At 40.1% G+C, this 26,011-nt stretch overlaps 1 protein-coding gene across 1 annotated transcript; it reads right to left on the bottom strand.

The window, feature by feature from the left end:
• Positions 1-16,736: 16,736 nt before the first annotated feature.
• On the bottom strand, positions 16,737-19,592 carry AVPR1A (arginine vasopressin receptor 1A). The gene is made up of 2 exons (XM_068971967.1): positions 18,605-19,592; positions 16,737-17,023 (listed from the first exon to the last, which is right to left on the bottom strand). Exons 1-2 carry the CDS (start codon positions 19,590-19,592, stop codon positions 16,737-16,739), a joined length of 1,275 nt encoding a protein of 424 aa, XP_068828068.1.
• Positions 19,593-26,011: the final 6,419 nt, after the last annotated feature.

Below are 26,011 nucleotides of genomic sequence, written 5' to 3'. Positions count from 1 at the left end.
GAGACCAGTCCTGGGTGTTCATTGGAAGGAATGATGCTAAAGCTGAAACTCCAAAACTTTGGCCACCTCACGCGAAGAGTTGATTCACTGGAAAAACTCTGATGCTAGGAGGGATTGGGGGCAGGAGGAGAAGGGGACAACAGTGGATGAGATGGCTGAATGGCATCACTAACACGATGCATATGAGTCTGAGTGAACTCCGGGAGTTGGTGATGGACAGGGAGGCCTGGCGTGCTGCAATTCATGGGGTCTCAAAGAGTCGGACACGACTGAGCGACTGAACTGAACTGAACTGTCATAGACTGAACGTTGGCTCCCGTGAGAATTTGTATGTTGAGACTTAATCCCCAATATGATGGTATGTGGATATGGGACCTTTAGGAGATGATTAGTTCATGAGAATGGGACCCTCATGAGTGAGATTAACTTTCTTTAAAAAAAGACCCTAGAGAAATTTCTTGCCCCTTCCACCATGTGAGGAAGATGACAGCAATTTGTGAACCAGAAAGCAGGCTCTCACTAGACACCCAGATGTGAATCTGAAGGTGCCTTGATCCATAATTATGTGAAAGAAGTTTCTCTTGTTTATAAGCCAAGCAGTCCATGGCAGTTTGTTGCAGCAGCCCAAGAGGCACCTTAAAGAAAAATGTCTCTTCTGTATTTGAAAAATAGTCATTTTCCAGATGCTCACATGATCTGTACCTTTTAACCATAATTCCAGACCAAGTCACAGGAGAGAAAGTATTGGCTGTCCAATCATGTCCAGGGGTCAACAGAATCTTCAGGTGGTCATTGTGCTCAGTAGCTTAGTCGTGCTGGACTCTGCAACACTATGGGCTATAGCCCCCCAGACTCCTCTGTCCATGAGAGTCTCCAGGCAAGAATACTGGAGTGGGTTTCTATTTCCTCCTCCAGGAGAACTTCCCAACCCAGGGGCCTGTATCTCCTGTCTTCTGCATTGGCGGGCGGATTGTTTCCCATTGAGCCACCTGGGAAGCCCCCTTGCCAGATCTAGCTGACTAAAGATCTCGCGTGGAAAGGTGTTTCTACCTTTACATGGGCTACCTACTCTTCATCTCATTGCACCTTAAACGTAGCCCAATGAAACATTTTAAATGTCTGCAAATCTGTATATTTTTTGGCTTGATGTTTGTTCTAAGCAGATTAATGAGACATATATATATAATGTTGCCTTTGTGTTTCTTATAAATAATGTTTGGTTTTACCTCTATTTTCTGAGATAGTATATTTCAGGGGTGTTTTAGGTAAATTCCAAGCATGAAAATTAATTGGAGTTCATAATATATTTAAATATGTCTTGTGCTTTACTTTTGCTATTTTTAAAATGATGCTAAGAGAAAATTTAAAGCTGCTTGTGGTCAAATCTGTTTGTCTTTATTTTGTGGGTTTTCCCATTTTAATTTTAGAGTTAAAAGGGCCTCCTCACTCAAGAATTTTGGTGAGGGCTCAAATGTGTTATCTTCCACTATTTTACTCTTCAGTCTTTCCAAATTTAATATTGGAGTATGAAGTGAAATGAGAAACTAACTGGTTTTTTTTTTTTTCTGAATTATTAAGCAATTGTATCAGCACCATTTACTAGAATGATGGTTCTCTTCTTTATTGATTTGTCAGAACTTCCTTATCATATAAAACTCATATGAAATCTGAAATAGAGTCTATTTATGGAAAGCCTATTTCATCAGTTTTTTTGTTTATGTCTGTGCCAATGGCCTTGAAATATGTGTCAGTATATGGGAGGGCTGGCATTCCTTCCCTTTAAATATCTTATCTATGCTTGCCCAAAAACTCATTAGAGGAACTTTCATTTAATCTTTGTTAACTGTTAAATTATAAAAAATGGAACCATTCTTGGACTAGAAATAGGAAAAACTGAAATTCCATGTTCTTCCCTGCCATCTCTTTTCCACTTTCCTCCGTTCCCTAGGTGTAACCACTGTCAACATTTTGGTGTGCTCAGATCAACTCTCAAACAGTTGGTAAGACTCAAAAATATCAGCGGTTTTTTTGTTGTTGAAGTTGTGTTAAAGTTATACATTAAGAAAAATTATCATCCCATATTGTCTTCCTATTGAAAAATATGTTCACTTAGTTAAATCTTATTTTGTATATCTCATTAAAGCATCATAGTTTTATTTATATAGATTGCAACATTTTGTATTATTTCCAAATAGTAAATATTGTGAAGGGATTATTTTTCTAATCTATTGTCTTTCTAATAACCAATGGTAAAAGCAAATGCTCTTTGTTTTTTCTAGTAATCTTATTAATGTTAATAGCTTTGCAATGGATTGTTTATGCTGCATAATCAGATCATGGGCAAATTATGATAATTCCACATCCTCTATGTTTGTATTTTATTTCTAGTTTCTGTTTTATTGCTTTTTGAAAACTTACAGGAAGACAGAAAACAGTAGTTGGTAATAACAGAAATTCTTATTGGTCCTGATGAGGAGCAGATCATCTCTGATTGCAATGTTTAGTCTCTGCAGCCTCCTTGCTGGCTTCCTAACCTGCTGTGATCTTCCTAGAGGTGTAAACTTAGGCAAGTTCCTTCTCTCAGTGCCTCACTGTGTTTGTCTCTAAGACAGCGGTAATGTTTCCACTGTATACAATTTTCCTGAGGATTAAATAAAATATTTTATAAGCATTTAGAAGAATTTTGACACTATATTAAGCACTGATTCCATCAATAAAGCATTGTGCTTTACTTCCTCAGCAACTTTTAGACATTCAATACATACTAATAATTCAGAGCAAGAGCAATGTGCTAGTTTAAAAACATTCCACAGCTGAAGTGTAGAACTTCGGTGTGTTCTTTTTCGCCCCTCTCTGTTTTCAGCCTGAAGTATGTTAAATTAGCTCAAGATTTTCTATTCCAACATTTTCCAAAGAATACTGTTTATTACTTGGAGACTGTAAATTAGGACCATTAGATTTAGGCTGCTGCAAATGAAGTGTGGCTTTTTATTAATAATAGTTCCAGCTGCTGTAAAGCCCCGCTGCCTGTGCTAATGCCACTGCCTTTTAACCATTCATTCAAAACTAAAACTGCTCTTTATGTTTTTAAAGGAATTATTAAGTTTAAGGTGGCCCCCATGGTCAATTTCTGCCTTTTAACTGGCTCTGCCTGGTCAATATATTTATGATGTGTATAGAACAGGGACCCAGGAAGACATGACAGCTAGAATGTATCAGTCTCTGGTTTCACAAGATTTCCTTTTTTTCCCAGATACTCTCTTTCCCTAGGGCAGGGGTCCCCAGCTCCTGGGCCAGGCTGGACCCAGTTAGGAACCCAGCCGCACAGTAGGAGGTGAGCAGCAGGTGGCCCGCGAAGCTCCATCTGTATTTACAACCACTCCCCATCGTTGTTACCGCCTGTGCCCCGTCTTCTATCGGATCAGGGGCAGCATTAGATTTTCAGAGGAACGCGAACCCTACTGTGAACTGCGCATGCGCGGTATCTAAGCCGCCCACTCCTTATGAGACTCTAATGCTTGATGATCTGAGGTGGAGCTGATGGCTAGGGCTAGGGCTAGGGCTGGGGAACGACTGAAATACAGATGATCATTAGCAGAGAGATTTGACTACACAGAGGCCATAATAAATCAATTGCTTGCAGACTCAGATCAAAAGCATATCCGTGAGTGACAGTGATGATGAGTTATATAATTATTGCATTGTGTATCACAATGCAATAATAATAGGAATAAAGTGGACAATACATCGGAGAAGGCAATGGCACCCCACTCCAGTACTCTTGCCTGGAAAATCCCATGGACGGAGGAGCCTGGTGGGCTGCAGTCCATGGGGTCGCTGAGTCATACACGACTGAGCGACTTCACTTTCACTTTTCACTTTCATGCATTGGAGAAGGAAATAGCAACCCACTCCAGTGTTCTTGCCTGGAGAATCCCAGGGACGGGGGAGCCATGTGGGCTGCCATCTATGGGGTCGCACAGAGTCGGACACGACTGAAGCGACTTAGCAGCAGTAGCAGGACAATAAATATAATGCGCTTGCATCATCCTGAAACCATCCCCACCCCTGATCTATGGAAAAAATGTTTTCCCGGAAACCGGTCTCTGGTTCCAAAAGGTTGGGGATGAGCAACTTTTCGGCATTTTCCTCCTATAGGGGATCTTCCGGACCCAATAACCGAACCTGTGTCTCCTGTATTGACCCGCAGATTCTTCATCACTAGCGCTGCCTAGGAAGCTCTTAGCTCCAGGTGTTGTTCCTCAGTCACTCGGTTGTGTCTGACTCTCTGAAACTCTGGACTGCAGCATGCCAGGCTTCCCTGTTCTTCACTCTCTCCTGGAGTTTGATCAAACTCACGTCCATTGAATCAGTGATGCCATCCAACCATCTCATCTTCTGTTGCCCCCTTTTCCTCCTGCCCTCAGCCTTTCCCAGCATCAGGGTATTTTCTAGTGGTCAGCTTTTTGCATCAGGTGGCCAAATTTTGGAGCTTCAGCTTCAGCATCAGTCCTTCCTATGAATAAAACAAGGTTGATTTCCTCTAGGATTGACTAGTTTGATCTCATCAGCTCATGTTAGAGACCAAAAAATATCTTATTCACCTACTCAAGACATGTATTCACCCATTGACTATATATTAATATTTCTATATAGTAAAGATTAAAGATCCCTTTCTTTATTGAGTAGTCTATATATTTGCTAAAGGAAATTACAGTTTTGCTTAGGCCATTTTAAAAAATCCCCAGAGGCTGATTTTTACAGTTATCTAAACTATAATTATCTTATTGGAGTACCTTCAGAATTCTTCTCTAGATAAATTGTAACTTAAAATAGAAATGAAGGAAAAAGACATTTATACATATTTATAAAAACTTCCAAATTTTTCTCTTTTATATTTGTCATTATTTCCATTCCAAGCAGCTTCACTATTTACCTGCATTATTTTAGCTCAGGGGTTTGGTAAGTTACTTGGATGAAGTTGTAAGTGGGATGTCTATAAAATGAAATACCTCCCAAATCTTCATTTTTCTGTGTTCATCTTTTTGGGGAAAATTGTAATTAGTTAAGAATCTTATCTGAACTCTTTGTTTTCTCCAGTCTTCAGATTCTTTAGATTTTTCTAAAGGCTTTCACTGTTTACAGACTGTTCTTTCACCTTAAAGAGCTCCTCAAGAGTAAGCATTTTTGCATGTCTTCATCCTGGATTTCTCACTGACAAACTCAGGACCTGAGGAACTTGACATATCAGTTACGTTCAGATTGTGGAAGAGCCCTCTTCCTTTGGACATTTTGGAGCTATTGCCTATAAGTTGAGCCATGGCTGGAAAATAGAGGTTGGGAAATGGGAATAGAGAGTGGCATGAGGAGGAGGGAGAAAGAGAAAGAGAGAGAGATATAAATGCCTCTAGCAGAAGTTTCTGACAAATGTCTGGGCCAGACAAAAGACTAACTGTGGCAGGATTTTTTTTTGCTTATGTTTTCATTTGTATTAAAATATCTTAGGGTTGTTGCTGAATCTATTTTGATTAATCTATTTTATATGACAAGATAATACGCAGGTAAGCTGGAGCGAAGATCTGGGCCAGGGCATTAAGGACACAATGGCTATAAAAATATATTGATAACACACAAAACGGTATATACATTGTTGTTGTTGTTCAGTTGCTCAGTCATCTCTGACTCTTTGCGACCACATGGACTTCAGCATGCCAGGCTTTCCTGTCCATCACCATCTCCTGGAACTTGCTCAAACTCATGTCCATTGAGTCAGTGATGCCATCCAACCATCTCTTTCTCTGTCATCCCCTTCTCCTGCCGTCAGTCTTTCCCAACATCAGGGTCTTTTCCAGTGACTTGGCCCTTTGCATCAGGTGCTCAGAGTATTGGGGTTTCAGCTTCAGCATCAGTCCTTCCAATGAATATTCAGGATTGATTTCTATTAGGATTGACTGGTTTGATCTCCTTGAAGTTCAAGGGACTCTAAAGAGTCTTTGAGCACACAGTTAAAAAGCATCAATTCTTTGGTGCTCAGCCTTCTTTATGGTCCAACTCTCACATCCATGCATGACTACTGGAAAAACCATAGCTTTGGTTAGCTAGACCTTTGTTGGCAAAGTAATGCTTTTTAATATGCTGTCTAGGTTGGTCATAACTTTTCTTCCAAAGAGCAAGTGTCTTTTAATTTCATAGCTTCAGTCACCATCTGCAGTGATTTTGGAGCCCAAGAAAATAAAGTCTTTCACTGTTTCCAGTGTTTCCCCATCTATTTGCCATGAAGTGATGGGACCAGCTGCCATGCTCTTAGTTTTTTGAATGTTGAGTTTTAAGCCAGCTTTTCATTCTCCTCTTTCACTTTCATCAAGAGGCTCTTTAGTTCCTCTTTGCTTTCTGCCATAAGGCTGGTGTCATCTGCATATCTGAGGTTCTTGATATTTCTCTTGGCAATCTTGATTCCACCTGTGCTTCATCCAGCCCAGCATTTTTCATGATGTACTCTGCATATAAGATAAATAAGCAGGTTGGCCATATACAGCTTTGATGTACTCCTTTCCCAATTCTGAACCAGTCCACTCTTCCATGTGTATATGTGTGTATACATAGAATGTAAAAATATCAGTGGTTTCTGGAGGTGGGGGAGACAGAGCTGGAGGATGAATATTGGAGTACCAAGGAAAATACTTTGTTTGATACCACAATGGTGGTTGCATGCATGCTGAGTCACTCAGTTGTGTCTGACTCCTTGTGACCCCATGGACTGTAGCTCATTGGGCTTCCCTGTCCATGGGATTTTCTGGGCAAGAATACTGGAGTGGGGTGCCATTGCTTTCCCCAGGGAATTTTTCTGACCCAGGAATCAAACACAAGACTCCACACTGCAAGCAGATTCTTTACCACTGAGCCACCAGGGAAGACCATAATGGTGGTTCAGTTCAGTTCAGTCGGTCAGTCGTGTCCGACTCTTTGCGACCCCATGAATCACAGCACCCCAGGCCTCCCTGTCCACTACTGACTCCCAGAGTTCACTCAGACTCACGTCCATTGAGTCAGTGATGCCATCCAGCCATCTCATCCTCTGTCATCCCCTTCTCCTCCTGCCCCCAATCCCTCCCAGCATCAGAGTCTTTTCCAATGAGTCAACTCTTCACATAATGTGGCCAAAGTACTGGAGTTTCAGCTATAGCATCATTCCTTCCAAAGAAATCCCAGGGCTGATCTCCTTCAGAATGGACTGATTGGATCTCCTTGCAGTCCAAGGGACTCTCAAGAGTCTTCTCCAATGCCACAGTTCAAAAGCATCAATAATGGTGGTTACATGTCTTTAAACATTTGTCCAAAGCTGTCGAATGTACAGCCATAGTGTAAACTATGAACACTGGGTGGTGTGATGTGTCAACTTAAGTTCATTGATTGTAGCTAATGTATCACTCATGTGAGTAATGTTGATAATAGTAGAGGCTATGCATCTTTAGGGGTAGAGGGCATATGGGAAAACACTGTACCTTCCACCAAAACCTGCTCTGAAAAAATAACATCTATTATATATCTGTATCTACAGTTATACCTCAAATTATAAGTGAAGTCGCTTAGTTGTGTCCGACTCTTTGCGACCCTGTGGACTGTAGCCTGCCAGGCTCCTCTGTCCATGGGATTTTCCAGGCAAGAATACTGGAGTGGGTAGCCATTTCCTTCTCCAATATCTCGAATTAGCCTGTGCAATTGCTTATGTTTGACTGATATGGCAAGGGATATTGTAGAATTTGCACATAAACAAAAAGAATATATACAACAATCAAGAAGGAAGAGAAACCCAATTATCCCCAATTGGCCTCCATCTAAGGGTATTATGGGATGAATATCTGTTAGAGTATTTTGAAATGATCTTATGACTGCACACCTATGGGAACAGAGAAATCCAGCATGAAAAAATATCTATTGTGTGAAAGTTACTGAAATGCATAAAAAAGGCAAAATCTGAATTATTTAGGTACCACATATATGTTTCATGACTAGCATAATAGAAATGAAGGAAAAGAGGTTATTTTTTAGAATTTTTATTGGACTATAGTTGATTTTCAGTGTTATGTTAGTTTCAGGTATATAGCAAAGTGAATTAGTTATGCATATATCCACTCTTTTTTATAGATTATTTTCCCATATAGATCATTATTGAGTACTGAGTAGAGTTCCCTCTGCTATAAAAGAAGTCCTTATTTATTATCTATTTTATATATAGTAGTTTGTATAGGTCAATACCAATCTCCAAATTTATTCCTCCCCCCATCCCCCTTGGTAACCATAGATTTGTTTTCTACACCTATATTTATATCCTATAAATAAGTTCATTTGTACCTTTTTAAAGTTTTCACATAAAAGTGATAGCATATGATATTTGTCCGTCTCCGTCTGACTTACACTCAGTATGACAGTCTCTAGGTTCTTTCACATTGTTGCAAAGCACATTACTTTGCTCTTTCCATGTCTGAGTAATATTCCATTGTGTGTATGTACCACATCTTCTTTGTCCATTCATCTGTCAATGGACATCTAGGTTGTCTTGACTATTGTAAATAATGCTGCATGAACATTGGGGTACATGTATCTTTTTGAATTATGGTTTTCTCTAGGTATATGTCCAGGAGTGGGGTAGTTTTGTGTTCAGTGTTTTAAGGAACCTCTATACTATTCTCCATAATGGTTGTATCAATTTACATTCCAACCAACAGTGTAGGAGGGTTCCCTTTTCTCCAAACCCTCACCAGAATTTATTGTTTATAGAATTTTGATGTTGGGCATTCTGACCAGTGTGAGGAGATACCTCATTGTAGTTTTTATTTGCATTTCAAAAGGATGTTATTTGAAAAGCTCCATGCAGTTTGAGCTCTTTGGTCTTGGGAAAAGACAATATTCCTTTGGAGATGAAAATGGCTCTTTTCCTTGAGGAACTATCTCACAGATAATGCACTGTTTTGAAAAACAGAGTCTAAATGACAGTGCTTTAGACAAATAAAAGCTAAATAGTTGAATAATTCTACAAAGTGAAGTGGAAGAAAGGTTAATTTATGGCATTTGTAAAAACAAGAAAAGAATTTGGGGTCTTGGTAGAAAGAGGAAACTTGAGCAAGATGACAACAAGCAAGGTCTTAAAGGTAAGAATGATTACCAACTAATCCCACTGAGAAGGGATGGCCTTGAACCTTTAAAACAGTTGGGTCAGCTGAGGCATAAATCTAAACCCCTACATGACACTGCATCCTTCAGGGGAGCCCCAATCCCACTGGGGCACCAAGTGCTCAGATAGTTAGTTGTTGGAAGGTGTCAAGGGGGTAAGTGAAGAAAAAATAGGCCTAAGAGTATGCCAGTGAGCTGTGGATTGAGAGTTCAAAGGAACAAGGAATTCATAATACTCAGGACTCCTCTTAGATCTAGGAAAAGGCACAGACTTTACAGAGCCATGAGATGAGACTAAAATAATTGCATTTGGATATTAAAGGAAAGAGAGAGCACAAAAGCTCAAGGTTAAAGGCAACCATCTAGGCTGCAGATACTTAGGTAACACACTTAAATAGATGTTGTTGTGGTCACAACATGGATGACTTGGTGAACCATGAAAGCTGGGATTTGAGAAGGATAAATACACATTCTACTAAAGTTCCACTGAATTCCCACAGGCTTGTGCCTAGGGACAAATGTCCACTACTGTGGTGGTTACAAAGCCTTTCTCATAAGATTGTTTGGATTTGAATCTGTAAATTCATTTTATTCTCCATCAAGATGGTATTAATTAGGCTTTCCTGATTTATTAAAGTGATTTCTGCAAGGTCATTCAGCTATTGATGGTCAAAAAACTGGGGGTTTTGATTTCCTGCTGCTGCTGATGCTGGTAAGTCACTTCAGTTGTGTCCGACTCTGTGCGACCCCATAGACGGCAACCCACCAGGCTCCCCTGTCCCTGGGATTCTCCAGGCAAGAACCCTGGAGTAGGTTGCCATTTCCTTCTCCAATGCATGAAAGTGAAAAGTGAAAGTGAAGTCGCTCAGTCGTGTCTGACTCTTAGCCACCCCATGGACTGCAGCCTACCAGGTTCCTCTGTCCATGGGACTTTCCAGGCAAGAGTACTGGAGCTGGTTGCCATTGCCTTCTCCATTTGATTCCCTGATATAGCACTTTTTATTTATTTATTTATTTTTACCATACAGTGCTCTTATAATTAAAGCTTCAAACTTTTGTTAAAACAATGTTTAACACATGTCACATATGATTACCATATATATATATATATCATATTTAGAATATCTATAGTAATTACATTAGTTACATAGCTACTATAGAGAGTGTCTACTCTATGAAGATGCAAAGGCAAAGAAGATATACCTTTTATTTAAAAGATAAACATGATGTGATTGTCATTAAAAAGACAGACCGAATAAACCAACATTGCAAATCATTTTGATACATGTCACAGTGAAGGTATTTAGAGAGCATTTAGAAAGCAGAAGGGAAGAAACATTTAACTCTAGAGAGTAAGAAGGGATACATACAGAAAGAGTGAATGAATGAATAAATTCTATACTAGTGCATTTCTTTATGAATCTCTTTTGGTATACAATGAAACTATTGTTTCAGTTCTACCTGTTTAGTAGGATCTTGTGAAAATATTCTTTGGTAGAAATCCTATTTATTCTTAAACAGTTATAAGTGTTTTAAAATAACAGTGAGTTTTAAAATAATAGTATTTTAAAATAGAGACTTCAAATTCCCTTTCTTCCATTCTGGGCATTCATTGCTTCCAGAATTTAAGCCAAACCCAAAATAAGCCTTTTAGTTTATGCTATTAGGGCTTACTTTGTAAAAGAAAAACAATGTTACAACGTAAGTTAATATGATCTTGAGTCTACTAGCCCACAGAGTAAAAAATCACAATTTTTAAAAGAAATACAACTTTAAAGACTGTTAAATGGACCCAGAAGTCAGTCTCACCAAGTTCTAGAAACATGTAAACAGATAACATTTTTAGAGGATGGCACACACGACTTCAGCTAAACTAGTAATTTTGTTGTCTCAGTATATACTATAACAAAAATAATTTGCTTTGTAATTATAATTTATTGAAAAGGCAGTTACAAAGTTTCACCTATTCTTGCTATAATCAAAGAGTATAAACATGAACATATTCATGCTCAAATATAAACCTATCAGTAGCTACTAGCTGTAGAACAGGTCTATGTCTTTTTTCAAAATCAGCATAATTAGCTTGAAATATATTTCATTACTAAGTGAGATTTTAAGAATTATTTCAGACAAATTTAATTTTTCCCCTTTTTTTGATCAGACATTTTGAAAATTGAAATATAGTTGATTTACAATATTATGTTAGTTTCAGATGTAAGTATAATAATTCAATATTTTTAAAGATCATATTCCATCAAGAGTTATTATAAGATAACGGCTATGATTCCCAGTGCTGTACAATATGTCCTGTCGTTGTCTATTTTTTACATAGTAGTTCTTATATGTTAACCGTGTACCGCTAATTTATCCCTCCTCCCTTCTCTCTACCTTTTGATAACTTCAAGTTTGTTTCTGATATCTGTGAGTCTATATCTGTTTTGCTACATGTATCCATTTGTGTTATTTCTTAGATTCCAAATATAAGTGATATCATATAGTATCTATCTTTCTCTGACTTGTTTCACTAAGCTTAATATTCCCCAGGTCCATTCATGTTGCTGCAAATGTCAGAATTTCATTCTTTTTATGATGGAATAATATTTCATTGTATAGATATACCACATCTTCTTTATCCATTTGTAAAAGCTGGTATTTATTTTTATTTGTAGAATCAAGTCACTACACAATAAACCTGGGTAAAAATGTACCAGTTATTTCAATGTAATCCCATAAGGTGTTTTTTTTTTTCCCTGTAGAGGGCCAAATATTAGATATAATCACAAAACATTTCAATATTGTTCAAAACTGTAACCATACAATTGTCCCAAGAAAACACACTGAAATTCTTCTATACAGCTTAATAAGCTAGGAGATACAGAACATTTAAGAAAAACTGTTCCAAAATGGAATACTAAATATACAACATCAATTCTTAGTAAATTTGCTACAATAATGAAGTAAAGCATCATAGAATATATTAAGTCAGAAACTCTATTATATAAAGACAAATACTTTGAAGTGTGGAAATGCTAATTATTTTATATTAATACTAATTATTAATTTTTCTGATATTACTATCAGATTTATTCTCAGATTTCCCTTTCTGAGTTTGCTAAGTTGACCTTGGAATACAAGAAAATTTAACATACACTATAATACTTTGTTTTATGATGAGATATATATATTATTTATAATAAAAAAGAAAAATGGCATTTAATTTTCACCTGTAATATATATTTTTGATACTGACATACTGTAGACCACATATACATTTTCATTCATCATAATTTAATGTACCTAAAAATTGAGTTAGAACAATATTCTGAAAATGCCTATGTGAAAATAGGATCTCATGATTTATGTGATTCAGCTCATTTAAGGCCCTGTTGGGGACTTCAAGGAAATAACTTTTTTTATGAAGAGTTCTTAAATTTTTGCTCAAATTGTCAGAGGTCAAATGTTAATCAAGAAGCATTCTCTGGTATTTACTCTCCATGTGTTGCTCATGATGTCAAGTGATGCTGATGAGAGGCACTGGAAGGACCACTGGGAGAGAGAGGGCAGGGATACAGCCATTGCTTCTGCATCGCCAGGATTAACACCAGGTGGCCCCTACCCTGAGCTTAAAATAGCCTGCAGTATGAAAATCCATAAGGGCCCAATTGACATGACTTTAAAGGAATCAAATCTCTGATATTTGGGATTAAGGATGAGGCTCAGTTTCTCTCTAGGTGGCTTCTAATTATGGTAGAGTCAAACTCTGAAGCTATTATTTAAAGCTCTGAGTATCCAATTATACTACAAAAATACAGGTTTTAGAGTCGTAAAAACATAAAATTTAACCTAATTGTTTACTTCATTGTGAATAACAGAATGAAAGTTGTGTTTCTCAATTGTCAATGGTTGTCCATTCTAGGAACTAAAATAAGTTTGGAATGGTACAGCATGTTAGTAAGAGTACGTTTTTTTTCTCTTTAAAACCACACAGGAATCCCCTGGTGGTACAGTGGTTAAGACTCTCCACTGCAAGGGTCATGGGTTCCATTCCTGGTCAAAGAACTAAGATCCTGCAGGCCACACAGTGTTGTCAAAAAGTAAAATAAAAATACCTTCTTCTTGTAAAAACAAAAGAAAACAAAAACCACCCTTCCCTCAACTATGAGACTTATTTGCAGATGATGAAAGTTCTATGTGTAGGACAAGTATTTAATTAAAGAATTTCACCAATTTTCTTCACAGCTATTTTTACACTTTAAAGACACATGTCCAAAAATTAACCCATTAAGCACTTAATATGTACTTAAAGATGACTTTCTCATTGTCAATATTTATCAAATGTCTGAAAGAAATACCGCTAGTTTCTCCTTACTGGTAGATGTTTATCAGTTGCATTTCGCATACACACATGGGGCTTCCTGGTAGCTCAGATGGTAAAGAATCTGCCTGCAGGAGACCTGGGTTCGATCCCTGGCTAGGGAAGATCCCCTGGAGAAGGGAATGGCTACCCACTCCAGTCCAATATTTGTGTCTGGAGAATTCCATGGATAGAGGGCCTTGACAGGCTGTGGTCTACAGGGTGACAAAGAGTTGGACATGACTGGACAACTAACACTTTCACTTTTCATACCCACATAGATACATTAATATTGTATAGTTGAAGGATGTTCCCTCAGATAACTGCCCAATAAAATAAGCTATGGAACACATTTATCCTTGACTGCAGCCCTTCATTTGTTACATTCAGGTCCTCTTTAGTCAAGAAAGGGAAATCTTCCCTTCCCAACATATGCTTCTTGCTTACTACCTATCGTTTTCTTTCTTCTGAAATCGACAATCAGGACTCTTCCAATTTGGGATATTGTTTGGGGAGATATAAATACCATTTCTGGCTGTATATCATTAGGAAAGTTTGGCAGCCTGATAAGTTAAACTTCTCAGCCTAAACCACAGAGAATAAGACCATGAACTTGCCTAGTGGAGAGCTAGAGCCCAGATCTTCTGATGTCTCCTCAGCCGTTGTTCTATCATCTCATCCCTTAATGCATCTGAAAGCAGAGAACACAGCTGGGGGGTTAATCTATACCTTAGTTGAGCGATGTTCCTAGAAATGAGATTCAAACAGAATTTTTTCACTTGGAGATACATGTTAACATTTTGAAATAATCTATACAAGAACTATGAGGTTATTATTTTGGAATTGGGTTTAGGAAAAATGTGGGCTCTTTGTGCCAACCCAAAAGGCTTTAGTTTTGAGCTACAAAAGAAAAGTTGTCAAAAGGGCTGACAGTGTTAACAGAGGGCAGGGGCACTGAGATGCTGCTGTGACTCAAATAATGAAGAATGGAGAATTTATTTGATGATTCATATTGGTCATTGCTCTTTAGGAGACATATTTGTTATTTTTTAAAAAGCAGATTTCTAAAACCTAGGTGCTAATCTCTATAAAACATTTGCAAGCTATTTTTTTATGCATATAAAATCAGGGAGTAAAACACCGGGGAATTTGCAAAGGTAAGAGAATGAAGAGGAGTGAGGTTAATGGTTCCAAGCTCTGACAGTACCATTCAATGCTCAGTTTCTTATCTGCAAAGTTAAAAAAAAATATGCTATCAAAATAACTATTACTTCCTCTAAGGGGTGCGAAGTATTTATGATGTATCCTCAAATCACTGCAGGGTCTCTAAGAAGGAAAAGGAGCCATACAAAATAGCTCAAAAAACCCCACTGTGTTCCATTAATGAAGAATGCAGTAACAACAGCCAAGTAGTATCATAATGTATCTTTGTTTAGAAACGAAAGACTGGCATCCAGAGGAAAGCAAACGCTCTCTTTAAATTGGAAAGCTTTGGTTAGACAGAAGTTAAAATGTAGGGGCCGCTGCTGACACTCTCCAATGAATCAGCAGAGCTATATTTAAATTGTAGGACTTTCTATGCCAGATATGAAACCAATACATTCTGCTTAGTGAAAAGTAAACAGGAAAAAGCTGTGCAGTTTTGAAGACCCCCCGCCCCCGCCTCAGAATACTATGATAAAAGCAAGAGGTAGCATTCATATAGCATTTGACACTTTAGGAAGATCTTTTCATACGCTTGATTTCATTTAGTCCTTACAACAACCCTGTGAAGTAAGTGTTATCAGCGCCGTTGTACAGCCAGGGAAATGGAGGCTTTATGTCATTTGAAGTTGTTTGCCTCAAGTCACGCGCTTAATAACGAAGGAAGGCAGCCTAGATGCAGAGCAGTTTTCTATTTCCTCGCCCTCATCCTGCCCAGCCCTGTCTCTCCTCTACTATAAAACTGTTAGACGGGTGGGAGATCAGAAGGAAGGTCCAAGTTATTTCTAATTAGTCATGAGAGGACATTCAGTATCCTGAGTCACTTTTTAGAAGACTCACAGCTATGAATCTGAATTTCCCAAACAGGATGTAATGATGGTGTTAATATCCAGGATAGCACAGGATACCTTAGAACACTGGTCTAAACATGTTTACTATGTTCGAGAGATTAGGCTCCATAGTCCCTTGGGCAATCTGTCTTTTCTACCCTTCTAAGAAAATCAGGTATCTGTCATACAAATCTGACTTTAAAGCAACTGTGCAGTGAGAGCAAAAAGGATATCATCGGCCAGCTGACAACATTTTCTCTAACCTTCAATATCCTGGTAATCATGCCTTTCACATTCAATAAAATGTGAGGAACCAAAGCAGGAAGTTGCCAGTTTTAAAGTGACGTTTCTGAAATTGAGGTGATTTATAGCTTTCCTGTGGCTCAGATGGTAAAGCGTCTGCCTGCAGTGCGGGAGACCCGGGTTCAATCCCTGGGTTGGGAAGATCCTCTGGAGAGGGAAATGGAAACCCACTCCAGTACTCTTGCCTGAAAAATTCCATGGACTGAGGAGCCTGGTGGGCTACAGTCCATGGGGTCGCGAAGAGTCAGACAAGACTGAGCGACTTCACCTTCACCATAGCTTCTAACAGAACTTTCCCCTTTTCACTCTGCAATAGGCACCCCATGATCAATAAGCCTCAAGCTCTCACATCTCTCCAAGGCACCATCCCATCTCCATGCCACAGTTTGAGGCTGCATTTTCTGATACACAAATTGATTTTACTGGACACAAAAATAATTTCTGTAAAGTCTCTTCCAATTCCTTTCAAACCCTAAGGCTGATGACGAACTTACTTTGTTCAGAAATAATGCCCCTACATTATATGACTTCTAAACCAATCAAGCCTTAGTTATGTCAGAAATAAAAAGAAAGGAAACTTACAGAAAAATATAAAGCATGGTTATGATTATTCCTATAGAAATAAGGCTTCTGTTATTTCTGGGAACTAGGTCTGCAGATTTTAGTATTGCATGTTTTTATTAACATTCTGTATAAAACAATTCACTGCTTTTGCTTGTAGCAATGTGAAAAATGCAAGGAGAAACACAGTCTTGTACTCAACAGATTGATTGATCATATCTTATATAAGTTCACTTGTCTGATAATTCTAGCTGGATTCAGTCAATGGGCTGAAAAGTCCATTACAAGAGTCAGACTGTGTGAACACAGGGGGCTCAGGTTGAAACAGGAATGAATTTGATGGACTTGGAAGATTTAGGCGAGTCTTTCCATGTTCCCATACTGTTGGTGGGGCTTCGGTTGTTAGTGAAGGAAGTCTGTCTTCGGCTCATACTGTCTGAATCTTCTCTGGTGAACGTTCGTTTCACGTTTTGGCAGCATGGGAAGCTTTGGGCACAGTCTTGCAAGAGATGGCCACTAAAAAACATGTATATCCAGGGGTTGCAGCAACTATTCAAGGAAGCCAGTAATGCAGGGATGGCGGTGGCTGGGTTTTCTGACTCTGTATGGAAAACATAAGGAGAGAGCATTTAACTAATCAAACGCAAGTAAAAGCACTGGATAAACTCATTCTTTGATTGGTTCACAAAAGTGGGAAAATGTCTTGGGTCAATATAGAAAATGAAGTATTTTGTTTATCAGTTGGGGAAATAGTTGGTGAATAGAAATTGCTTTGTTGTAAAATATTTTCATGAGCAAGATGCCTTGAAATTAATTCAGATATTTTAAACCACTATGAAAATATTTAAGTAGAATGAGGGAGACTTTCAAGAGGCTAAGAATACTGAATCATTTATTAATAAAACTTTGAATCATTTGTGTTAGCACTAGCATATGCTAATGGAGACAGCACTTACAGAATGGCTGCTATTTCAGTGAAATCTCAAGAGTCTATAGCCACATATACCAAACTGTATGCATCCTGATAAATTAGGCAAAAGTATGACACTATGGACCATGTTTAGTCATTTAAATTTTTTTTAATACTAAACACATTCTTGTAGTAAGAACTCTTTACAGAAGGGGATAGTTCAACTAGGTCCCTGAAGGATGCAGTGTTTAGTTGTTTTCTTTGGCTAATTAGAAACTTCTTTTAATTTTAAAAGAAAACTCTCTTTGATTCTGGTTTGAACAACTAGATTATATTATGGAGAATGGATGAATTAAGAAATTCCAACAGTCTTTTGAACCATTTTTTTTGGTGTGTAATTGCATTGTCAAACCACATAAATATAAACTTTCACAGTAGAACTAGGCACTGAGAATATACCTTTTCTAAAGATAAGAATAATTGGCAAGCATTGACACTTCCTTATTAAATATAAATTTGGGTCTTCTCACTCTTGTTATGCCAGAATAAATTACACATTATTTCATCAAACTTTGTGCTAAGATGCAAATCTTAAAGGTGATCATGATCTGTGACCAAGATTCTATTCAAAAAGAATGGAAATCATCAACATACCTATGCACAGTGAAAAAAATTAAAACATGTTGAGAAATGGAACACTAGCTAAATGCCAAATTGAAATGACTTAAGAATCTTCCTTCAAGAAGTTTAATCTTCATACCCCCAAGACCAAGCATAAAATATGCACAATAATATTTGTTGGCTGGATGAGGAATAAATAAAACAAAAAAAATTTTTAATCTTTCTTCAGAAAAATATGTCTGTTTTACCCTTATTTAGGGCATTTCTACAAAAATTTTACAGTGTGTTACTTTTCACAAGCTAGCAAAAAGCAGTCGTGACAGTATAAATATTTCCCTGAATCCAGCAGACTTGAAAGCAGGATATTAACACTGTTGTTAGTGCTTCGACTGAGAGTAAATTTTTCTGTTTTGTAACTGCGTGGCTGACGGGAGGGCATAGTTTCTGGATTTGTGGTCTTAGGATCTGGTTACAGTATCTTTTAACTCTTCCACTCAAGGTGTGATTCTCATTCACTAAGTTAAGAACTATGGCCCTAGAGGATGTTATGAAAAGACTCTCTCTCCCCGCTTCTCCCTCCCTCGCCAACTCCCTCTATCCCCAACACAGAGCCCCCATTCTTTCACCTTCCTCCGGGGTCCTGACACCTACCGACCCAGGAGAAATTCTTGTCCCAGGCGGACCACATCTGGATGATGAAGAAGGGCGCCCAGCAAACGATGTAGGCCGTCACGATCACGAAGGTCATTTTCACGGTGCGGATCTTGGCGCGGGAAATGGTCTTCACGCTGCTCACACACCGTGCGTGCAGGACTCCTCGGTGCAAGGCGCCTTCTCCCGCGCCCTCGGCGGGGGCGCCCGTGCCCTGGCGCCCCGCTGTCTTTCCGCGGACGTTGCGCCAGATGTGGTAGCAGATGAAACCGTAGCAGGTGCCCAGGATGACCACGGGCGCCACGAACACGCTGCCGGTCATCCAGGTCACGTAGGCCGGGAGACCCCAGGGCTGGATGAAGTTGGCCCAGCAGTCGTAGGTCTTGGTGACGTTGCTCACCTCGACCACGGAGAAGACGAAGTACTGCGGGGTGCTCAGCACGAAACTCAGCACCCAGGCGGCGGCGATCATGAGGCGAGAGCGGCGCGCGGGCTGCTGCAGAGTCTTCAGCGGGTGGCACACGGCGATGTAGCGATCGGCCGTCATGACCACCAGCATGTAGGCCGAGGCGAACATGGCGAACACCTGCATGTGCTTCACCACGCGGCACAGCCCGTCGGGTCCGCGGAAACGGTAGGTGATGTCCCAGCCCAGCTGGGGCAGCACCTGGAAGAAGGCGACGGCCAGGTCGGCCAGGCTGAGGTGGCGGATGAAGAGGTGCATGCGGGACGTCTTGCGAGGCGTGCGGTGCAGCGCCAGCAGCACACTGCTGTTACCCAGCACGGCCACCACGAAAATCACGGCCAGCACGGCAATCTCCAGCTTGGCCAGCTCCTCGTTGCGCGTGTCCGCCTGCGGGCCGCCGTCTTCCCCGAGCGCCTCCGAGTCCCCGCTGGTGTTGGCACCTCCCGCATCCAGAGGCCACCACCGGCTGGAGTTACTCGCGGGCCCCGCGCTGGGGCTCCCGGAGAATCGCATGCTGTCCATGCAGCGCCCCCTCGGCCTCGGCGGAGGCCCGTTCCCTTCCCGCTTCCTCGCGCGGTGCGCTCCCTCCTGCCAGCGCTCGCCACCAGCCGGGCTCTGCTCGCTCTCTTGCAGGCGTCTCCGGGCGCAGAGTCTCACCAGCCAACTCAGCCGCTCTCGGTCGAGCCGCCCGTCTCTTTCCCTGCTCCGCCCTTTCTCAACTCCGGCGAAGCCTGGAAGGTGCGCTCCGAGTCTCCGAAAGCCCTGGACTCCAAACTCAGATTATCGATACGGAGTTTGTTTCTCCAGATCGCGCTCCCTCTCGCCCCAGTGGTTGGAGGCTGCTCGGTGCCTACTCTCGCCACCTCCCTCTCCTCTCCTCCCAGGATTTTCCTTTCTCTCAACTTCCTACTTCGGTGATTTGTGCTTTTTGCATCACTGCTGCAGGGGTGGGGCTGGAACGCACGGATTCCTCGGTGTATCGGTTGTGGTGATGCTTCCCCGCTCTTCTATTAATTAAAAACAAACTAAACTCGTAGAACTGGACGTGTCATACCTTATCAGGGCTTCCCATCATTTCCTCAAGCCTCCGTCAAGAATCACCTTAACTCTGCGTGTGACTTCAATAGACATGGCACCTAGAAATCCAGAGTCCACTGCCCGCTCGGGTGCTCTTAAACCTGAATTTGGCGCGTGACGCCCACCTGCGTCAGCCGAGATTTCTCCCTGCGCCGAGAGACCGCCCATCCCTGGAGAGCCAGTCTGGCTAACTTCATTCTCAGGACAACTCGACTACGGGAATTTCGTCTCTTACTGCCCCCTCCTCTGCAGTGTAACTAACTTTTTTGATGCCTCTTGTCTGTCTCCTGCCTGCGTTCGCTGACCGGAAGGACGCAGTCGCTTGTCCCGAGGCAGTCCCCGCGGCTGCTTGCGTGCGCGTATCACAGCGGGGGAAAGGAATTTCTCCTGGTTTTCCACTTTCCCCTGGGGCTGGGAGCGGGTTTAGGGGTGGGTGGGACTTAGGAGTTTTCTCTAAACTAGAATCCTGGGGTTTTCTCCGGGAAAAGCCTGATTCCCACAGCTGGATGGGCGGGAATTGGGCCACAGGAGTCCGTGGGGACTTGGTCTGCTTTACTGCCGAACCATGGGGACATCTCTTCGGGTGAACGAAGAGAGCTGCCGCAGAACGGCAGTCCAGGAAGTGCTGTCCAGACTGGAACGAAAAGCCGCCAGGCTTCTTGCGCTGGTAGGTGAGAAAGAGGCAACCTGGGCAGGAGAGAGATGCTCTGAACAAGAGGGAAAAGACTGCCTACCTATCGACTGGTTACTCTGGGCGGCGGGAACCCAGCAGCCGGGCCGGGGACGCACAGAAATACTAACTGCGCCCTCTTTCAACTTTGGTGAAGGTACACTCGGAAGAACAGCAAGCGGGAGCTGTTTTCAGGCTATTTCACACAAGAGGCTTCCCTGGTGGCTCAGATGGTAAAGAAAATACCTATAATGCGGGAGACCCAGGTTCAATCCCCAGGTCGGGAAGATCCCCTGGAGAAGGAAATGGCAACTCACTACAATATTCTTGCCTGGAGAGTTCCATGGACAGAAGAGCCTGGTGGGCTGTATAGTCCATGAGAGTCGGACACGACTGAGCAACTAATACTTTCACTTTCACAAAAGTAGAAGAAGAAAAAAAGAAACAACTCCATTCTGTAAATACAAGAACATGACTTTTTGGTCAGAATGTATTGTGGCCATGGTAGAAATTTGATTGTCTGAGAAGAATATCTATGAAATGTAGGCAAACAAACCAGAAAATTTTCTGAATTGCAGTTCTCAATGATAATTCAACTTTGCGTCCCAGTTCATGCATGCCCAAATCTCAAGGCTGTCACGCTTAAGAGTGCTGAATTGGACCTTGGGAGTCCTTCATTATGGCTGCACAAGCCTCGGTGTATATATCTTTAAAATGGTAATGAAAGTACCTGCCTTACCTTATGGGGCTTCCCTTGTGGCTCAGCTGGTAAAGAATCCGCCTGCAATGCAGGAGACCTGGGTTCGATCCCTGGGTTGGGAAGATTCCCTGGAGAAGGAAAAGGATACCTAATCGGGTATTCTGACCTGGAGAATTCCATGGTCACAAAGAGTCAGACAGGACTGAGCGACTTTCACTTTCACCATCTACTTTTGAGGTTATTTGGAGGAGCAAATAAGACAATGTTCTGTATAGGGAAATTATCTCAAACCTACAAGTTGTGCTGCATTAAGGAGTCAAAAGATTTGAAAAGTTCAGAGATAGCAATAAGTAAAAGGTTTCCAGATCACCTGTCTGGAAATATACTTTAAGCAATTAGGTAATAGTCATTGACTCCGGGAGATGACCTTAAGTAACAAATTATATTATTAGTGCCACATATGAGAAATAATCTTGTCTGACCATAGTGTTACAGGGTATTGCAAAAGTGGTCTGTTAGCCAGAACCTGGCAATTTTGTTGCTCTTGGCCCTACACCTTTGAGCTTACAGGTTTCCTGAAGGATGAAATCTGCAGTACAGGGTCACCAAAGATCCTTTTAGTGTTCTTATTCCAGAGAGAGGGTGTGGTAGATTCTCAGGAAATCATTCATCAGTGTCAAGCCCTCTGATTAAACAATCAAACTATATACAAATACAAATTATGAAAATAATTTGTTAGGTTACATTGGCCACACAGTTGGAAGATACTCATCCTCAGTGGACAGTAGTACTAATTGTCATGGATTGAATATATATACACACATTTATATGTTACATAGGAATATGTGTGTGTATGTGAGGCAAATTCCAGAACCCAGTCCCTCGTTTAACCCACACAGTTTTAAAAATGTGTCTGTCTTGGTTTTACTGGTTCTCTATTCAAAGGAAACCAGGACCACTGAAATACTCAAGTACCTGCTATGAAAATTATTCAGTGGAAGGTAAAGAAATTGTGGTCCTAAAATATGAAAAGAACGTAGTCAGCATTTCCTGTTATTTCTTATGCTTTGTCTTCAAGAAATTTGTGTTTCCTCTGTACTTGCATTAGGACTTATTACTTTCACCATCTTACTCTCAGTAGATTTCAGTTAACATATTGTGGGGGTAAAATGATGAAAAGAAAAAAAAATGGAAGTTGTCCTGGAGTAACCTTTCTCTCTACCAGTCTTCCTTTCTCCCAGTTTGCAGTTGTCCTGGAGTAACCTTTCTCTGCCAGTTTTCCTTTCTCCCAGAGTGCAATTCCAGATGTTTAAGATATATTTCAAGTAATAGAAACAGACATCTCTTTCCCTTACTAGCTGTATGACCTTGTTTTAATCTTTGAGCTTCAAATTCTTCATCTATAAAATCTTGGTGCTAAAACATAGCATACTGTCTACAAAGATTGTAGAACTGTTTAAGTTTCTGGCATTTCATGGGTATTCAAAACATTAATTCTCCTTTTCTGCCCAAATATGTAAATATTCTCCATATTGCTTGTTATATAGCCAACAAGATTTTCCCTTCCAATTAAAGCAGAATTTCCCGAACCCTCTTCTTTGCAATAGATATGTCTTCTAGAAGAAAAGAATTCCACAGTTGAGTACATTGGGGGAAGTGCAATATTTGCATCTCATCCTCTCCTAGAGATTCATACGTAAAAAAACCTCTGAGAAACCTACTTAACTGTGTTTGTCAATATTTCACTGAGCTATTTGACCACGGAAAAGACTCATCCTTTTACTTTCCCCATGAAATAGTGATGAACGTGCCACAGGACAATGGACAGAGTTTGAAGCATACTGAGTAAATAAACTTCGAGTTCCAGAACTCTTGTGGACTACCACCAGACTTAGTCAAATCAGGAAGTCCAGGGGCAGGGATACCCAACATCAATGGGCTCCCTTTCATTTATCATGTCACCTTATGCACCGCTTTATAGCTGCAATCAATATGCTCGTCTTCTCCTTAAACTTGCAGTTTACTTTCCCTTTCTTACTGAGGAAAGGGAAGAAATTGGATAGCCACAGGAGCATCCATTTTATTTCTGTCGCCCACAGAAATAAACTGTGATGCTTTCCCTTCAATTACAGATTAATGACACTCTATTAAAAGCTAAAGGGCTGTAGTCTGGTATTCATACAATACTTCTAGCAAATCAACAAATATTTGTTGCACATCACTCTGCTAGGTCTTGGGCTGGATACAAAGAAGTATGTAATGGTCACTAACGTTTAGTAAACACTTTAGGCCAGGCACTCTTACAAGTGCTTTACCTCATTTAATTCTCCTAGTGACCCTATAAAGGATGTACTCTTATTATTTTACCTTACATTTGAAGAAACAGATGCACAGAGATGTTAAACAAGTAGCCTTTGGTGACACAGCTGGCCAGTAGTGGAACAGGGATTTGAACAGAAGCAGTTGACTCTGGCAGAATTTATAATCTTAACTGGTACACTGTGCCACCACTAGTGAGCCTCATGTTCTCACATCTTACAGACTCATATGGGGTACTTATTTGGTTATTTAACATCTTATCTTTTTGGTAGGTTCTCCTTGAAGCCTAAGAGATCAGGTGGGATCTGCTCCAGTTTCTCTATATCTTTGGTTTTCTCTTTAGTAAATTAAGTACAGGGCTTCCCACGTGGTTCAGTGGTAAAGAATCCACCTGTCAATGCAGGAGATACAGGTTCGATACCTGGGTCAGGAAGATCACCTGAAGAAGGAAAGGGCAATCCACTCCAGGATTCTTGCCTGGCAACCGTGGAGTTTCACAAGAGTAGGACACAGCTTAGCGACTAAATAACAACAATGAAACTAAGGTAGTAGTAGGGTACTGCTAATAATAAGAGGGCAGTGACATTTACCAGTACTGACTAAGCTCTTAACTCATGAGCTAAAAGTTTTATATTTATTATTTCATTTAATATTTCAAATAATATTTAAAATGAACTGAATATAGGGATACACTTATTATTATCCCTTTACAGATTAATTACACAAAGGTTAGGGAGGTTAAGCATCTTAACCAAAGTCACAGGACTCCAAGGGGCTGGGCTGAGTCACACATCTGTCCATTTGAAGTCCAGGCCTGGGTTCTAACCTCTACACTGTACTATTTCCTGTATACGTCACAAGAACTTAACACATATTTGCAGAATTAACAAATGTAATAGAAACTGGTGTTTGAGTGCTGAAGGAACATAAAACTCAGACAGTGCTTGATGATGGAATAAATTAGGGAAGAGTTCTTCAGGAGTTATTTTTGAGCACCTGAATCTCTCTGTGTCTTAAATGTTCTAGTCATCTCTCTGCCTTACTGCCAGGTAAGTGCATATTTGATTTTAAAATCACCCAGTGAATGATTCTCTTTCTCTCTGTCATACAAACACACACAGGGGATTCTACAAAATGATGCATGTTAAACATGGACAAAGGTCAGGTCTTCATTATAGTTACTCTATGGAGTCAAATGAAAAATGAAAACACTATTTGGTTCTATTGATATATGATTAAAATTGTCTCGCAGGTTAGTGCACAGAGCTATGGCATTAGAGAAAGTCTGCTACGCTCAATAGAATCTTAAGAATCCTAGTATTTATTGACAAAAAATTGAAATCTTACAACTTGTTTAGAATTTTAAAATTTCTTTATGTCAGTCAAGGCAGCAGATTTAGTAGAAAAATCGCTTCACTCCAAAAGAAAAGATTTCTAAATTCATTATTATTTATATCATATGTTCAGAAAATGTTTGCATTTAAAAATTATATGGTGAATTAAACTTAAAACATTAAAGATAAAAGCTCATTTAAAACACTGAGTTTAAGAGTTTTGCTCCTGATGAACTAATACTTATTTGGGTTCTCTGCATATTTATGGTTCAGCAACTTTGATTTTGTGCTTAAAATTTGATAGTCATCAAGACACATTCTTTTAGCAAGTTGGCATCATTGAGCCTGTGTCTGTGTATTCATTAACTCCTTTTCTCACAAAAGAAGAGATTTATGTTGCATGAAGGGTGCTGACATCAGGAATCATGATACTATCATTATTTTGTTTATCTACTATGAACACTAACTCTGTAAAATACAAAAAAAATTCTGCTTGCTCCTCCTTTTCTTTTTTGAGGTTCGACAGGTAGTTTTGAAGAAATACATTCCATTTCTATTCTTCATCCACTCCTTCCACCTCTTTTGTCTGCCACCTCACATACACTTGCCAGATGCTTTAAGGTTTCTGAAAGCCTCTTTTTTTTTTTTTTTTCCTATTGCCAGGGAGGAAAATTATTTTTTCTGTTAGGGTTTTCATGGTAATGATAACATAGGTACAACTAACTTACCCCTGGATATAGCAGACATGTTGCCTGAGAAAAGGTTTAATCTATTTGAACTATAACCTCTATGTACATGTGAGAATTTCTAAGGTTTCATTTCTTTAGATATATTTAAGATA

The sequence above is a fragment of the Capricornis sumatraensis genome, chromosome 4 (genome assembly GCF_032405125.1).
Source record: "Capricornis sumatraensis isolate serow.1 chromosome 4, serow.2, whole genome shotgun sequence".
Taxonomy (NCBI): Eukaryota; Metazoa; Chordata; class Mammalia; order Artiodactyla; family Bovidae; genus Capricornis; species Capricornis sumatraensis.
The sequence above is the reverse complement of the archived record's forward strand: the minus strand, read 5'-3'. Positions and strand labels throughout refer to the sequence as shown.